Source organism: Perca fluviatilis, chromosome 6 (assembly GCF_010015445.1).
Source record: "Perca fluviatilis chromosome 6, GENO_Pfluv_1.0, whole genome shotgun sequence".
Lineage (NCBI taxonomy): Eukaryota > Metazoa > Chordata > Actinopteri > Perciformes > Percidae > Perca > Perca fluviatilis.
In genome coordinates this window covers 21,417,870-21,434,811 of record NC_053117.1, presented here as the reverse complement: position 1 = coordinate 21,434,811, position 16,942 = coordinate 21,417,870, and the positions used below count along the sequence as shown (strand labels likewise).

Genomic DNA, 16,942 nt, shown 5'->3' with positions numbered 1-16,942 from the left:
AAACATACAGACTACTATCGGTGCCTATTGGTGTCTGTCCAAAATGCCTACAGACTCACTCAACATCGATGGCTCCACCCAGGTCCGCAACCTCAGAATCACCCTTGACCCTTTTAAGAGGTTACAAAATCCACCTTCTTCCACCTCAATAACATTGCCCGCCTCTGGCCCTCCCTGCCCTCTGACACAACACTTATTCATGCCCTCATAACTAGGGATGCACCAAAATGAAAATTCTTGGCCGAAACCGAAAAAGAGGAAACCAAGACCGAAAACCGAAACACCGAAAGAAATTATGCCAATTATTAGTACCATTGCATTTATGGCTATGACTGTGTACTAACTTTACTAAAATCAAGGCATTGCAATTGTATAAATTAATATTAAAAGTTTAATTAAAAGAAAAAAAACTATCTAGCAGAAATATGGCTACAATCTGATAGTCACATACAGTATATAGTAGCCTAAGAACAGAATAGCTTACTTATTATTATTATTATTATTATTATTATTATTATTATTATTAGAAGCACTTTCTTGCAGGATTTCACTGAACATATCAGACAACGAGGGTGCATGCCCCTCATCTGGTGCAGAGAGACAAGTCTTTTTTTCTGCGCTCCGATCTCCTCTGCGCTGCGGTGCTCCGTCCGTCTCCGCCGCGGGTTCTCCGCCATCCATCGCGGCCTGGATCATTTCTGTGCGCCCTGCTTTATTTCCGCATACAAGTAATGGTCTTTATAACACGGATCAAGTACAGTCGTGATGAAGTGCAGAGGATCCGAATAGATCTCACTGAAACGTGTGCTGACAGACTCTGAGAGTGTACTTTTCATTGTTTTCACTCCGTGGTCCGTCTCAACCTCTTTGCTTAGGAGACGCTTTGCAGGTGGATCGGGTACTGACACACGTGCAGGTTGCGGTTTCTGTTTGCGTCATCACAACATTTCGGCCGTATTGTTTCGGTGATAAAAGTATTTCGGCCGAAAACCGAAAATGCCCTTTTGGGCCATTTTCGGCCAAAGATTTTCGGTGGCCGAACATTCGGTGCATCCCTACTCATAACCTCCAGACTCGACTACTGCAATAGCATCCTCTACGGTTCACCCAACAAGATCCTCAATAAACTCCAATATAGGGCTGGGCAATATATCAATATTGTGATAAGAGACTAGATATCGTCTTAGATTTTGGATATCGTAATATCGTTACAGTATATGGTAAGTGTTGTCTTTTCTTGGTTTTAAAGGCTGCATTACAGTAGAGTGATGTCATTTTCTGAACTTAGACTGTTCTTTTATATGCCGCTTACCACTTAGTCATTATATCCACATTATTGATGATTATTTATCTAAAAATCTAATTGTGAAAATATTTTGTTAAAAGCACCAATTGTCAACCCTATAATATTGTCGCAATATCGACATTGAGGTATTTGGTCAATAATATCTTGATATCTTTTTTCTTCATATCACCCAGCCCCTCATATATGTCTCTCTCCTCCCCCCTCCGCCGACCTCCTTCACCTTTATACCCCTCAGGTCTGCAGACACCAACCTGCTGCAAACCATCCAGACCAAAGAGCTGAACCTGGGGTGACAGGGCCTTTGCAGCTGCTAGCCCCTCTCTCTGGAACGCCCTCCCCAACCACATACTAGAGGCCAACGCCCTGCCTATCTTTAAAAAGGCCCTCAAAACTCAACTATTTGAACTTTCTTTACATAGCCCAGTCAGCTAGCCCAGACCCCTAACTATCTTATTTTTCCTTTTCTTTGTGATCTTTTATTCTGCTCTGTAAAGCAACTTTGAGTACCACTATCTGTTCCTGTCGGTGTCTGTCCATGGCAGGTATTTATTTATTGGGAGAGGTTACTGTATGTCTATTCTTTTATTGTACATTGTATAGCATATGTAATGAACACAATGGTTAATTTCCTTAAACTGCTTTTGTAATTTACTTTAACAAGAAACACTTCCTGTATTAACATATTACACTGCAGGTATGAGGCACTGCCAACAATGCAGTTTAAGGCTTATACTGTATGTCAGAGCGACAAGCAAAAAAAGGGTGGCAGCACTGCACATTGTTATCCCACTTAGCTAGAGATAACACCACTATACACATACCAAATGTCATTTGTGTGTTGTGTTGCTCTCACCCTGTGTCTGTATGAGATGAAATATCTTTGCAGTGATCTGTCTTGCCGTTTCGACATCCCTCACCATCGCCTCCCCATTCATCCTCTCCAGTTGGCCCAGGAGCATCAGTACCCTGGAGTTACTGGGAACGCTGGAAAAACACACACTCTTTCACCTTAAGGATATATGTAAAAAGGATAATTTAATTCATAAACTCATTCCTGTATTTGAAGAAATGAATAGTTTTTTTTTAATATATATATATATATATATATATATATATATATATATATATATATATATATATATATATATATATAAATATAAATAAAATATTTAAGTCCATCTGGAAAGGGCAGAGATCACATAAGTATCACACACAGCATAATGTTTCATGGTGCTGTATTCAAAAACACAGATAGTGGATGCTTTAATGCATAAGCATGTGCTAAAAGAAAATTCTGTCATGATTTCCTGCTCCATGTCTAGGATTAGAAGGATTAGGATGATGGATCAGTTTCAGTTTATCTAGCACTGGGTGACACTGGAAAACAAACAAAGCAGGACCTCATATGTGCAAATGCCCTTATATACCCACCGTGAGTCAGAAATGTCTGAGCCAAAATAATAACCCACAAAAATAGCCTGTTCTGTAATATAGTGCAATGCTAAGAAAATTATAAATTGGCAAGCGGTGTGTAAATACTGACTTTAAGATCTCTATTTCAATAAAATTGACTGTTAAGGCGGTCTCCTAGGGCTTCACTATTTCTGGGATAGTGTCCCATCCTCCATTTATAATCTTAGCTCAGTGGTGCTTAGCTGGAAACAGAAGGTTAGGTCAGTTGTTGGTAGAGCAATAGCAAACATGGGAGAGAATCAAAACTCTGTAATGGTACCCAGTGGAGCTGAGTTTCTCATATGTCCTTATAAAGACTGAGAGACACAGGGACAGAGAGAAAAAAAGAGAGACGGAGACAGAGAGTGTGTGTGTGTGTGTGTGTGTGTGTGTGTGTGTGTGTGTGTGTGTGTGTGTTGGAAAAAATGGAAAGTATGATGAAAAGAGTGATGCAAGTCTGGACAAAATGAAAACATACTGAAAGGAGAAGTAAAGCCTCAAACACACTGCATAAGTCACATAAATTAACACAGATTACAAAAAAAATGAACAATTATAAATATTCAACCATGATCAGGACAAATACAATGAAAGGTTTATTCCAAGGTCGGTTTCCACTGCATTAATGATTAGTGTTGCTATTTTCATCATCGCAAATAAATGTGGAAGGTTCAAGCAAGGCCAACTAATTATCTGCTGTGTTTTACAAAAAAACTCTGTTTCAGATACAGACAGTGCAACAAGAACATAAACAATAGGGACAAACACTGGTGCATAGACAGTTTCAAGGTAGAATAGTGCAAAACACGATCACATCACAGAGTAAAGGTAAGCACTCAGTGAGTGAGTGAGTGAGTGAGTGAGTGAGAGAATGTGAACCGATGGTTGTGACAGAGCAGCTTTCACACAAAAACAAACTATATATCACAGACTGCATGCGTATTTGTGTAAGCAAAATAATTAGTTTGTCTTTAAATTGCAAAGCAACTCACCCTTTCTCTGTGGCCATTTTGGGCTTGTTCATTTTTAACTACTTCAACATTTCATGTCGCCTGCAAGAGAAAGAAAATAAAGACCTTACTGACAGAAAAGGTGAAGCATAAACATCTATCTATCTATCTATCTATCAATTGCAGGAACATCTGTCCGTGTGTGTGTGTGTGTGTGTGTCTGTGTGTGTGTGTGTGTGTGTGTGTGTGTGTGTGTGTGTGTGTGTGTGTGTGTGTGTGTGTGTGTGTGTGTGTGTGTGTGTGTGTGTCAGTCCTTCCAGAAAAATGCTGAGATTGTTGCAGACAAAAATCCTTGATTATGCGGCGTTTTCTTAAAAAATGCAATGGAATATGCGGGATATTTATGCAATGAAATTGCGGGAACTTTCAAAAACTGCGGTTTGATGAAAAAGCATGTGAAAAACAAGTGATTTCCCCCCCAACACCCTGCTTTTCAATAATGTTCACGTCGCGTAATTACGTCACCTCATAACGTTCCCATGGCAACAGGGGAAAATGGCTGCTCGTGTGAAGTAAACGCAACATTTTTCAACTTTCTGCTAAGATATATGTGACTTTTTTGCAACGAAAATGCGGAGATTATGAAATCATGCAAGCCCTGCATATTTTGTGTGGAAATCGGCAATTTATGCGGCGAAAGTGTGGCGTATTTGAAAAAAATGCGGCCCCCGCATAAATATGCGGACTTTGGCTGATTGAATTATGCGATTGCATGATCACGTTTTTCTGGAGGGTGTGTGTGTGTGTGTGTGTGTGTGTGTGTGTGTGTGTGTGTGTGTGTGTGTGTGTGTGTGTGTTAGAGGATGGAAACCTGAACCGAGCCCGTTTGGACCCAGCGGTACCCGACGGGCCGGGTTCGGACAGATATTTAGAAATGATGTTCGGTTCAGGCTCGGTCACATCAGCATGATAAGGTATTGAACATTTTAAATTTAAAAAAGCTTATTATGTAGGTGCGCGTCTGTGTTAACGTGTGCTTGTTGCCCCGTGTGCATTGATGCGCTCATCTGTTGACATCTCCGAATGCCTTCCTACAGTTGCTTAATAAAAGTGGGCTTTCCACACAAACAAACGTACATTTGTCAGGCTCGGGTCAGACTCGGCTTAACCGTGAAGCCACTAAAGCTGTATGGAAATTAACACCTCTGCTGAAATGTTAACGATTCGTTAATGATTCTCTCTCTCTCTCTCTCTCTCTCTCTCCAGAAAGGGGAGAGAGAGGGGGAAGACATGCAAGAAATCATCACAGGTCGGATTCGAACCCTCGACCTCTGCGTCGAGGCATAAACCATTACTCCACATTTTCATTGTGATATTTTGGGATTACATTCTGAATCTGCAACGTTCTCTGTCAGGTAAATCAGTAAGTCAGTAGTAGGGTATACAGGTGAGTTGCATATGAAGTGGTTTGGGGTCCTTCTGTAAGTAATTTTGAGGTACAATTTGGTTTTGATGAATTCTACAATACCACAGGTCAAGCAATCGTCCCGTTCCAAACAGGCACATTTTCAAAGGGCACTGCACTAGTACTGTACAATTTTAGAAATGAGCATCATAAACCTTTGCCTTGTATTCCAAAAGAGATCCCACTGAACTCCCTCAGTTGTAATCTCAAGCTCTAGTCGGCCCTGCAACTATGTCAAAACCAGATGACGATCAACCTAAACTGCCCATAGCTGTGAATGTTTTGATATGTCCATGTGTTAGGCCTGTAACAAACGTGTGAACTGTCCAGGATGTGCTGAACACATACAGCTGCAGAGAGATGGCCCATATTGACTATACCAGGAATTACTATCAGATAGAACCTCCTGAACGATTTTACACAAAACAAAAAGGGGCTGCCCTACATTCTGCAGATCTCAAATGTCTGGAGACAAAAGACCCATAGACAAGGTCATTTTAACAGAAGGTTTGAAAAAAGCAATACTAGCAGTCAGCGTCAGCTGCATTATATCAAACAAGAAAACAACGCGATAATTCAGCAATAAAGTCTAGCATGTGACTACAGCAACAGTTTAGTGAATTGCATTTTCACAGGTCTCCCAAGAGTCCTAAATTAGATTAGGTCAGACTGTTCATACAGGAGCATTTATGGGCTGAGATAATCTATTTGAAGCTTTCTTTAAAGCAATTGTAAAATTGACATGTTGTGGAGGCCAGCTTACATAGGACAGTTGGTAGCCTGCCCACAGTAACCCCTGAATGCTGCCTGCTTCCACAAACCAGAATTTAAAATCAATTTAGAAAACATGATAAGATATCGTCATAACAGCAGCCCACATGGTCATTTGGGTTATTCACTGTTATTAGGCTATTGTTAGCAAGGTAAACAGCTAGGTAAGGCGTTTTTTGCAAGATGCTAAATTAGATAAGCTGTGGCTGGTGTCCGCTGCACCTGCTGGACTAGTCAGTCATTAACGACCGCCTGTCTGCGCCAGCAGGCTAGCTAACGGAAGAATATGCTAACAATAAAGAGCACACAGACGGTGTTAGCTAAAGCAATAGGCCTGCATAATACTAACAAGAACAAGGAATGTACGAACCTGTATGAAAAGGAACTGCTGTCCCATTCAGGGTGGACCAATTCCAAGATAAGGGGGGCCGCTACTGTGTCTGAGCGTTGCCTGAAACGCCCTGATGGTGTTGTGATGAGACCAGCCCCAATTGTCAGAGGGGCTGTCAGTGGACAACGCGAGACTACGTTTCTCTGCGTGGTTTTAGGTGCTGTTGGGATGAGAATAGAAATCTCCCTAATAAGCCAAGTGCATCATAACCTCCACCAAAATACAACATTAATATAGTTTAATACCTACACTGGCCAGGTTTTAAGCTATACATTGCTCATTGGCGGCTTATTCGCCATCACGACATAAGGACTACATTTCCCAGGTTGACAGTGACCTATGACGTTAAATTTATGCGCCGATCTTTACAGTCGTTGAAGAGATCTATGGTTAATAGAAAATACTAAGGTTTGTGCTTATTTACAACGAAAATATGACTTTCTAATAACAATTTTCTTGTTTTGTATACCTAATCAAATTGAATAACGTGTTAATATAACGTGTGATAATCTATCTTTGTTTACAGGATCATCCAGTGTGGGCAACATTAACTTTAGCTTGTTAGCACACGGTATTACAAGCTATTTTGACGTTGGTGATAGCTAGCTAGCTAACATTTCCTATACATATCACGTCATTTGATAACCAGCATGAATAACCTACAATGCATTTCTGCAACGTAGCTACGTCGTTTTTGTAAACGGTACAAATGTAGGTTAACTCGTTACACTAGTGTTGATGATGGTGCCAAATAGCCAAATAAGCTGACAGACTCTCGTGTGTATTTGTTTGACAAGTAACGTTAGCTAGCTACGTTATTTTTCTGGTAATTAGATTCCTCCTAATGCCAGACTGAAATAAATTCATCAATGTCTTCTTTAACCTGTACTTATTTTACCTGCATGTGATAAAATCGGTTTCAGTGTGTTTATATGAACACACTTATATTACACACATGCCTGGCTGCAGTTGTTGCCTCTCAGTTAGTAAATCACAATTAAAATGTATATTTCTTAATATTTGATAGATGTGCTATAAACATTATGTAAATATACATTCATAAGGTAGTTTAAGGTTAGTCGTGTGTGTGTGTGTGTGTGTGTGTGTGTGTGTGTGTGTGTGTGTGTGTTGTTGTGTGTGTGGGGGGGGGGGTTAAAAGGCTGAGACTTTCCAGTGCACCCAGTCGTGCAATTTACACCTTTTTAGGCTCTGATTTAAGCTTCTCAAGTTGGTTCACAGAGAATGATGTTAATACTCTCCCTTTACCCTAGATCAGAAAAAACTAAAATACTGCCTGTTCAGCTTTCCAGGTGTAGAGGTCGAGTATGAACATGTGTAAAAGACATACAGCAAACCTGTAGGACATAAATAGCCATTTCAGTTTATCCTCACATTTATCAATGTAAAATATGACTGTGCTGATTGCACTGCAAGTTTAAAGGAACACGCTGACTTATTGGGAATTTAGCTAATTCACCGTAACCCCCATAGTTAGACAAGTCGATACATACCCTTCTCATCTCTGTGCGTGCTGTAAGGCTGTCTGACGGATCCAGCGGCATCAGCCCATAACAGAACAGGCAGGTGAATGGTTCCAGTAATCCTACTGCTCCGAATAAGTGACAAAATAACACCAACATGTTCCTATTTACATGTTGTGATTTGTAGAGTGACAGCGTGTACAAAAAATCAACGTAACATGAGACACAGCCGTCTTCTAACCGTAAACAAACCGGGAACTATATTCTCAGGCGGTAGAATATAGTACTTGGGCGGAGTGATATGCTCGCAGCAAGCCTGTCGGAGAATATAGTTCCCAGTTTGTTTACTGTTAGAAGATGGCTGTGTCTCATGTTACGTTGTTTTTTGTACACGATGTGACTCTACAAATCACAACATGTAAATAGGAACATGTTGGCGTTATTTTGTCACTTCTGTCACAATTCGGAGCAGTAGGCTAGTTGGAACCAGTTACCTGCAGGATCTGTGCTGGGCTAAGCTAATGCTGGAGCCGTCAGACAGCGTTACAGCACACACGGAGATGATAAATTCCCAATAAGTCGGCGTGTTCCTTTAAAGCTTGATCACCCAGCAGTGTTTGCCAGCTCACCTTTGGAATGTCCAGTGGAGAGGATGAATGAATGTAGCAAATGATTTAGTGAATGTAAATGTTTATTTTTAAGTTTATGGTTAATAAATATGTAAATACAGCCAGCTGCTGAATACTTCCTATGCTACAAGACAAGAGGGTCTTCATTGGCTCTTCATTGTAATCCAATTTTATAGTGCTGGGTTTTCTTACTGGGGACAGTTTGACTTCAAAACTGTCACACCCAAATTCATGAGAGCCATCATTAATGTTATTAGTTAGTTACACCTGTGCAGTTCATGCTATGATAAGGCAACATGTCTGATTAAAAAAAAAAAGGTCTACTTAAAGTGTTTGAACAGCTAAAGACCCAAAAATAAATCTTATGTATGATCTGTTTTGCAGTCAGACACAAAATATTTTGACATTTTCCCCTTGTTAAAAATGCTTGTAATAGCTGACATTTTGTAATATTTTGAACACTTTGTCCTAGTTCTCTTTGTATTTCTTTTTAGTAGTCACCATGGTGATGAAGTCAGCAGTTGAGGATGATGATGCTGGCTGGGGGCTGGGCATCCCAGAAAAGATGAAGAACAATGCCAACTGGGTTAACATTACACATGAATTTAAGGGCGCGTGCAAAGGTACATACTGTACTAGTGATTGTGTGTGTGGGTTGTATGTGTGCAGTTATGAAAGGTTCTGATGTGTTCCTCCTTTTCTCTTGTCCTCATCCTTTATGCAGAGTTGAACCTTGGAGAGTTGCTTCATGACAAACTGTGAGTAGGACAAAATGCTTTTTGCATACTCACCCTTTTAAAGAATCAGTTCGCTCAAATTACAAAAAATAACACTGTCAGCATACTGCTAGGTGATGTGAGTCAGCCTGATTAACCTCCCAAAAAATGGAGAAACTGAACGTTCTTCTATGGTGGCAGGTTTGGCTTGTTCGAGGCCATGTCAGCCATAGAGATGATGGATCCTAAGATGGACGCAGGGATGATTGGAAACCAGGTCAACAGGAAAGTGCTCAACTTTGAACAAGCTATCAAGGTGCAGTAACGCTGACCTCTCACTGCCGCCCAATGAAAACATTTTAATGTACCGGTACACTGTATAATTAACCACCAAATCATTTGTATTACTCTGTCTTGTTTGTTCTAGGAAGGTGCCATCAAGGTGAAAGACCTTAGTCTTCCTGAACTCATCGGGATAATAGACACATGTTTCTGCTGTTTGGTGAGTTTTACTTTCTTATACTGTAAACGTTCAACGTTGTGGGTTTTGTGTGTGATATGAATCTGTGATAGAAAACACAAAACTGTCAATATAAATAATAAATGGCAAGCCAACTTGGTAGTGTATACAGCTATATATATATATATATATATATATATATCAGCACCACTGCGGGAAACCCAGTGTTCATGTGTGCATGTTTGTGTGTATTCCTAGATCACGTGGCTTGAGGGCCACTCCCTGGCGCAGACGGTGTTCACCTGTCTGTACGTCCATAACCCCGACCTGATTGAGGAGCCAGCCCTCAAAGCCTTTGCCCTTGGCATCCTGAAGGTGTGTGACATCGCCCGAGAGAAAGTCAACAAGGCTGCTGTATTTGAGGAGGTAAGCAAAAGTGTGTGTGTGTGTGTGTGTGTGTGTGTGTGTGTGTGTGTGTGTGTGTGTGTGTGTGTGTGTGTGTGTGTGTGTGTGTGTGTGTGTGTGTGTGTGTGTGTGTGTGTGTGTGTGTGTGTGTGTGTGTGTGTGTGTGTGTGTGTGTGTGTGTGTGTGTGTGTCAATATGTGAGCTATGGCTTTAACATGTCCTGGAGGTCAGGGAACCATTTGTATTATTGGTGTTTCTGCCTTGCCCTCTGGTATTTATGTGTTTGTTTTTTTGTTTTTAAAGCTGAAATTGCAATTGATAACTGTCATATTTATATGTGTGAATGTAGATTTTGTTTTTTCTTCATGTGTTTTGTAGGAGGATTTCCAGGCCATGACCTATGGCTTCAAGATGGCCAATAATGTAACTGACCTGCGGGTGACAGGTACAAGTACTGTATTGTAAAAGATCTTCAGCTTGCAGCTTCACATATTCTGAGGCCATTACAGATATTACTGTTGATTCAGAGAAACAAAGGTGAGGTAATCGCTCTCATTTGTTCTTCCTACCAGGTATGCTAAAAGACGTGGAGGATGAGTTACAGAGGAAAGTTAAGGTAGTGGTCTTTGCCATTTCAATGAAATACTGTTGATACGAATGCAGAGTATTATATTTGTTATATTGGGTTCTCTCCTACTGCCTCAGAGCACGCGCAGTCGACAGGGTGAGCAGCGAGACCCCGAGGTTGAGCTGGAGGTAAGTCAGGTCATTCCTCAATGTCTGTGGAGTTTTTGCTTGTTGATAAAGGCATGTTTTTGCAATAGCATTTGGACCAGAGATCTTCAACAGGGGGCCCTCAGAGTCAATGCAGGGGGGCCTCCTAATTATTGTTAATAAAAAAAAAAAAAAATATTAGCAAAAGTAAACCCCCACTGCTTACTGGCGTATAGGTAAGGTAGTGACTAAGGTAGCCATCCATAGACACAGTTCATCCTAAAGATGGTCTGTGCCACATTTATGTTTAACATTACACCATGATTTATAAAATCATGCCAACAATTATTAGGCTATTTGAATAGCTTAGTATTCCTTGCAAAAATAGTATGTATAAAGGCCTTAGGCAGCCATACAGGTTATTGTAGGCCCAGTTTATTACGCAACTTCATTTTATACAATATGTACTAGGGGGTCCCTGCTCCATCTCTATTTCAGTTAAGGGGTCCTTGGCTTAAATAACATTAAAGACCCCTCATTCAGACCATCTAAAAGCTAAACACTAGTTGTTTCTGACTGATGTGGTTGTAGTTTCAACATAAAATACATGTTGTATGACTACAAGTAGACAATCAAGATTGCGTTACTGCTCTTTATCCCTCTATACTATCTGTGTAGCCTAGTATCCCAACATTTCAGCCACAAACTAAACCTCGAACCCTCCTTCTCAATCTCTGCCTTTGTTATAATTAGTTTTCCATTTACTAACTATCAGAGTATGGGACTCATATGACCTTTGGAGACTCTACTCTGGAATGTCCAAAAAATTAGGAAATATGTGTATTAATAGCTGTGCATGTACGTGTGAGCCTGTTTAATGTTCTCATACTTTATTTTTCCAGCATCAGCAGTTTTTGGCACTTTTCAATAGAATCAAGTTCACACGCCTTCTACTGACAGCACTGATCACCTTTACCAAGAAAGAGGTAATGCACATACAAACACACAGTTAGATAATGCATGCGTAAATGACTACCACATGGATTTCAAAATGTTCTTCTGCTTACTGACCACTTAAAAGGATTGTATTATGGGGTACTTATAGACACCTATACATGTATGTTAAATTGGTCAATTTCTTCTCTGTTTTTATTTGTCTTTTTGTTTACGGTTGTATCTTTATCAGACCAGCTCGGTAGGCGAGGCTCAAAAGCTTGTGGCTCAGGCAGCGGACCTTTTATCAGCCATTCATTCCAGTATTCAGCACGGCATCCAGTCACAGAATGATACCACTAAAGGAGGTAACACACACACACACAGACACACACACACACACACACACACACACACACACACACACACACCATTCAGCCGTGAAGTTAAGCTGCAGCACATAGTTTCGGTTGGCATGAGTTTACAAACCAACAGCTCTAAAGGACCACACATGCACGCTTAGGATTAAGTTTGGAAATGAGTCAGGGCAACTGAATGAAAGAAAATATCACACACGCATTCTTGCTCCACAGCCATCCAGTTAAGTAGTTGTCATGGCAACAGAAAGTTACAATACAGTGCACACAAAGTACCTCCTTTACCTTAACAAATTTCCCCACACAGAGCTCAAATCAAGTCTGTCCTGTGTAAATGTGACCTGTATTGTGACCTTTTTGTGTTTTTTCTCTGTGTATGCTGCAGACCACCCCATCATGATGGGCTTTGAGCCCCTGGTAAACCAGAGACTGCTGCCACCTACCTTTCCTCGCTACGCCAAGATCATCAAAAGGGAGGACATGGTGGCCTACTTTAGCAAACTTATAGAACGCATCAAAACCGTCTGTGACGTGATCAACACCACCAACCTGCATGGCATACTGGTAAACACTTTTCAGGATTTTACTTTACATTCTGAACCAGTAACCCTTAATAAGCAGCTTTTGACCTTTTCTGTGTTTGTTAGGATGCATAGCTCAAAATAAATGTTTCTTAAATGTTTTTTTAAGTGGTCATCACCCCATACAAACACATGCTTTCTAGGACATTGTAAACGATGAAGGCATATGAATTCAAAGAATAATAATTGGGTTTTTTCAGGACTTCTTCTGTGAGTTCAGTGAGCAGTCTCCCTGTGTGCTCTCCAGGTCTCTACTTCAGGTGAGTTAACCATTTTGATTCTGAAGTCACTGCTTTTTTTCTCTGATGCCTTTAAAGCCCATAGTATGAGAACTAAAGGCATTGTTTTCTTCAATCCAGACAACATTCCTGATAGATAACAAGAAAGTGTTTGGGACACACCTGATGCAGGACATGATTAAAGATGCTCTGAGATACTTTGTTAGCCCACCTGTCCTCTCCTACAAGTAAGTCTGTCACTGTTAAATGATTAAACCCTGATCATGTTAATCATTTTTCATTCATATTTCTAAGTCAGTCATTTATTTAAATGGTTGACTGGGAATTTTCTTTTGTGTGTGTAAGCACAATATACAAACTCCTTACGTAAGCTTAGTGTGTCTCGAGATGATCTGTTTTAATGTGTGTGTGTGTGTGTGTGTGTGTGTGTGTGTGTGTGTGTGTGTGTGTGTGTGTGTGTGTGTGGTGTGGTGTGTGTGTGTGTGTGTGTGTGTGTGTGTGTGTGTGTGTGTGTGTGTGTGTGTGTGTGTGTGTGTGTGTGTGTGTGTGTTGGTGTCTCTCTCCAGGTGTTGTCTGTTCAACAACCACCAGGCCAAGGATTACATTGACTCTTTTGTTACGCACTGCTCCAGGGTATGTTGTCTTTACTGTTCAGTGTCTGGTGCAATAAGTTGCTTAGTGAACTTTATTGGCTGCTTTCACTTCAGCATAAGTTTGTTTCGGTAGTTGAATTTAAATTGAAAAGTTTAGGAGGGGGGATATAAAATTGCTGCCTTAAAAAGTGAGTGATGACACAGGCTATTATCTGCTATTCTAGGATATTTTGCTATTTTGGAAGTTGGGTGTACCACTGAATGTATGGGCTATCATGCGCTCTAGGCAAGTGGCGAGTGGTAAAGCTCGGCGTTTTAAGCCCCCACCGTCGACTTCAAGGTACCTAACCGTAACCCTTGCCTAACCCTAGTGCCTTCCATGCAGCGCTGCCTGGAAGACGAAGTTGGGGGCTTAAAACACCAAACACCAGCGTAAACCTGTGTTATTATTTGTTTGTTTGAGTCTTGTCAATTTTCCCTGCAGCCATTCTGCAGTCTGATCCAGATCCACGGACACAACCGAGCTCGGCAGAGAGACAAGCTGGGTCACATTCTTGAAGAGTTTGCCACACTGCAGGACGAGGTGAAGCGCAGCGGTTTTCTCTGTAGTATTCCTCTTGTTTTTCTTTTAACGATATTTAGACACACACTTTAGACACACTGTTTTTGCATTTTGCACCGCACAGGTTATGCAGAGACACACCTACTCTGAGGTCAGTGTTATTTTATCATTTATAAACCAACTACTTAAATTCTTCTTTTGTGCTCTGCAGGCCGAGAAGGTGGATGCAGCCCTGCATAGCTTGCTGATGAAACTTGAGCCTCAGCGGCAGCATCTAGCCTGTCTTGGCACCTGGATCCTCTACCATAACCTGAGGATCATGATCCAATACCTGCTGAGCGGCTTTGAACTGGAGCTGTACAGCATGCACGAGTACTACTACATCTACTGGTAAGTGCACACACACATTATTTATTTATTTTTCTTCATATTTTTGCAAACAGATTAGCGACAGTACCGCAGAAATGTATAGATACGTCAGTAGAAAATATACAGTGATATGGCATGTGATGCATCCATGTAACACAAAGATATATAGCCCTTTTAGTTAAGTTAGAAAGAATGGAACAAACCAAAAAAGAGAGAAATACAAAAAACAACAAAACAGGTTTGTTTATTTGTTGCTTGCTCTAAATCTCTCTAGAACATGCACAGGTACACTTTTAACCATCTTTGAATGAATATGGGTTTGTTTTTTGCCTGTAGGTACCTGTCTGAGTTCCTTTACGCGTGGCTGATGTCCACTCTGAGCAGAGCCGACTCCTCTCAGATGGCAGAGGAGCGGATCATGGAGGAGCAGGTGAAGGGACGCAGCAGCAAAAAGACCAAGAAGAAGAAAAAAGGTACGCTCTATCGGAGCTTCTGTGGCTGGCGTGGATTCTCAGAGACCACACCGTACTCTTGTGATCTTCCTGTCGGGGCTTGTCCTAATAGTGACGTAATGTTTGGCTTTCCTCCGCAGTTCGCCCTCTCACCAAGGAGATCACCATGAGCCAAGCATACCAGAACATGTGTGCTGGCATGTACAAGGTAGGACACCAGTACAGTCACACTTTTGACCCCTCTTCTCTCCTATTTGACACACATCGCAGCATTATCCATCCCCTGTCTCTCTCCTCAGACTATGGTAGCTTTGGATATGGACGGGAAGGTGCGTAAGCCTCAGTTTGAGTTGGACAGCGAGCAGGTTCGCTACGAGCATCGCTTTGCCCCCTTCAACAGCGTGGTCACCCCCCCACCTGTGCACTATATCCAGTTCAAGGTACTGTTGGTGTGGATGTAATTCATCCTGCAGGGTGTCCACATCCCCCCCCCCCCATTTCTTCATCATAATCCCATCAGTTTTCCTTTTTGAATGGTTTCCCTTTTTTGCCCTTTTGTCGTTCATGCATTCTAACTTCCCTGCTCTCTCTGACTGTGCCCTTCTTTCCCTCTCCAGGAGATGTCTGATCTGAAGAAGTACAATCCTCCACCAGGCTCCGCTGACCTCTACATGGCTGCCAGCAAACACTTCCAGCAGGCCAAGCTCATCCTAGAAAATGTGCCCAGCCCAGACCCTGAGGTGAGGAAATGCAACAAGCGCAAATTTAATTATCAAAATCAATTCCTGAAAATGTATGACAGCATTCAAATCACGTAATCATTCAAAAGCAGCAGCTCAGTGTTATGCGTTCACAATATGTTTCTGCTGTATTCTAAGCTCAAAACTAAGTTAAATGGTTAGTTTGTACTAGTTTTCACCTTTTCTCAACTATCAATAACCAGTTAATGATTGATGACAGGTGAACCGTATACTAAAGGTGGCCAAGCCCAACATTGTAGTTATGAAGCTCCTGGCTGGAGGGCACAAGAAGGAGACCAAGGTAATACAACATGCATCGTGTTTATCTTAATGTTGGTTGATGTTCTATATTGTGAAAACATTAGTAAGTAAAATGCCTTTTTGCAACCCTAGGTGCTCCCAGAATTTGACTTCTCAGCTCACAAGTACTTTCCTGTGGTCAAGATTATCTGACTCTGCTCCGATTTTGAGTGTCATCATAAAGACCATCAGCTGCAAAGACCGTACCCTCACCTGAACAAGTGTGCAATGGCCCTGATCCAGTCCATGTCTGAACAATGTGTGTGTGATACACCTAACTATAAAGTTGTGTAAAGGAGTGTTTGATACAGCCAATTTCTTATTTTTTTTTTCACCTGAATGAGATGAAACCAGCACAGAGAACTCACAACTGGACCTAAATGACAATATCCACGTGTGTGTGTGTGTGTGTGTGTGTGTGTGTGTGTGTGTGTGTGTGTGTGTGTGTGTGTGTGTGTGTGTGTGTGTGTGTGTGTGTGTGTTTTGTGTGTGTGTGTGTGTGTGTGTGTGTGTGTGTGTGTGTGTGTGTGTGTGTGTGTCGAGGGGCTTTTGGGCAGATGGAAATTTTCTAAGCTGCCTCCAGAATAGTTTTGTGAAGGCTTTAAAAGAAGAGCGGTCATGATAATGCATATCATTCATTCATATTAAACCTTTCTATGTATTTATGTGCTTATTTGAATGAAAATCTTGAGTCTAAAAGGACTACAGTATCTTGTAGCAAAAAATTGCCGGTGCAACACGGGATGTCTTCTACTTGATGATTTTATTTCTTAAGGTGCATAACAATGACTAACGTTTGTGCAGCATAGTTACATCTTCATCAGAGTCCTGTTTCCCGCCTTGGTTGCACTGGATTGTTGTGGTCTGCAGAAGCGCAGAGAACTCCCCCTTTTTCCTTGAAGACTACAGTATCTTGTTTTACCTCGTACAGCACCAGTTTAGTTGAGTAAAGTTGCAACACGTATAAGAGATCCAAAATTCACAACTAACAGCAGTGGTACAGAATACGTTCAGGCCAGGGAACCATCTGCACTGCTTCCTCAAACTAATACCAGC

At 41.3% G+C, this 16,942-nt stretch overlaps 2 protein-coding genes across 4 annotated transcripts in view; one reads left to right on the top strand and one right to left on the bottom strand.

The window, feature by feature from the left end:
* The window catches only part of agtpbp1 (ATP/GTP binding carboxypeptidase 1), a 30,005-nt gene extending 23,536 nt beyond the window's left edge, over nt 1-6,469 (bottom strand). For 2 of the 3 annotated variants that reach the window (XM_039802852.1, XM_039802853.1), the window contains exons 1-3: nt 6,315-6,469; nt 3,751-3,810; nt 2,160-2,290 (exon numbers count right to left, since the gene is read on the bottom strand). In XM_039802852.1, coding sequence (XP_039658786.1) covers nt 2,160-2,290; nt 3,751-3,782 — 163 coding nt within the window. In that variant the 5' untranslated portion in view covers nt 3,783-3,810; nt 6,315-6,469. The remainder of the gene's footprint in view (nt 1-2,159; nt 2,291-3,750; nt 3,811-6,314) is intronic. The other variant, XM_039802854.1, reaches the window with a different exon arrangement.
* A 92-nt stretch (nt 6,470-6,561) lies between these two features.
* Nucleotides 6,562-16,585, top strand: naa35 (N-alpha-acetyltransferase 35, NatC auxiliary subunit). Its single transcript, XM_039802856.1, has 23 exons — nt 6,562-6,743; nt 8,940-9,068; nt 9,170-9,203; nt 9,363-9,477; nt 9,589-9,663; nt 9,880-10,047; nt 10,405-10,471; nt 10,599-10,642; nt 10,732-10,782; nt 11,643-11,726; nt 11,927-12,041; nt 12,436-12,614; nt 12,832-12,891; nt 12,991-13,097; nt 13,437-13,503; nt 13,948-14,046; nt 14,237-14,415; nt 14,731-14,867; nt 14,987-15,054; nt 15,146-15,286; nt 15,464-15,586; nt 15,807-15,887; nt 15,980-16,585. The coding sequence occupies exons 2-23, from the start codon at nt 8,948-8,950 to the stop codon at nt 16,037-16,039; spliced, it is 2,175 nt and encodes a 724-aa protein (XP_039658790.1). The 5' UTR covers nt 6,562-6,743; nt 8,940-8,947; the 3' UTR covers nt 16,040-16,585.
* The last annotated feature ends 357 nt before the right edge of the window (nt 16,586-16,942 follow it).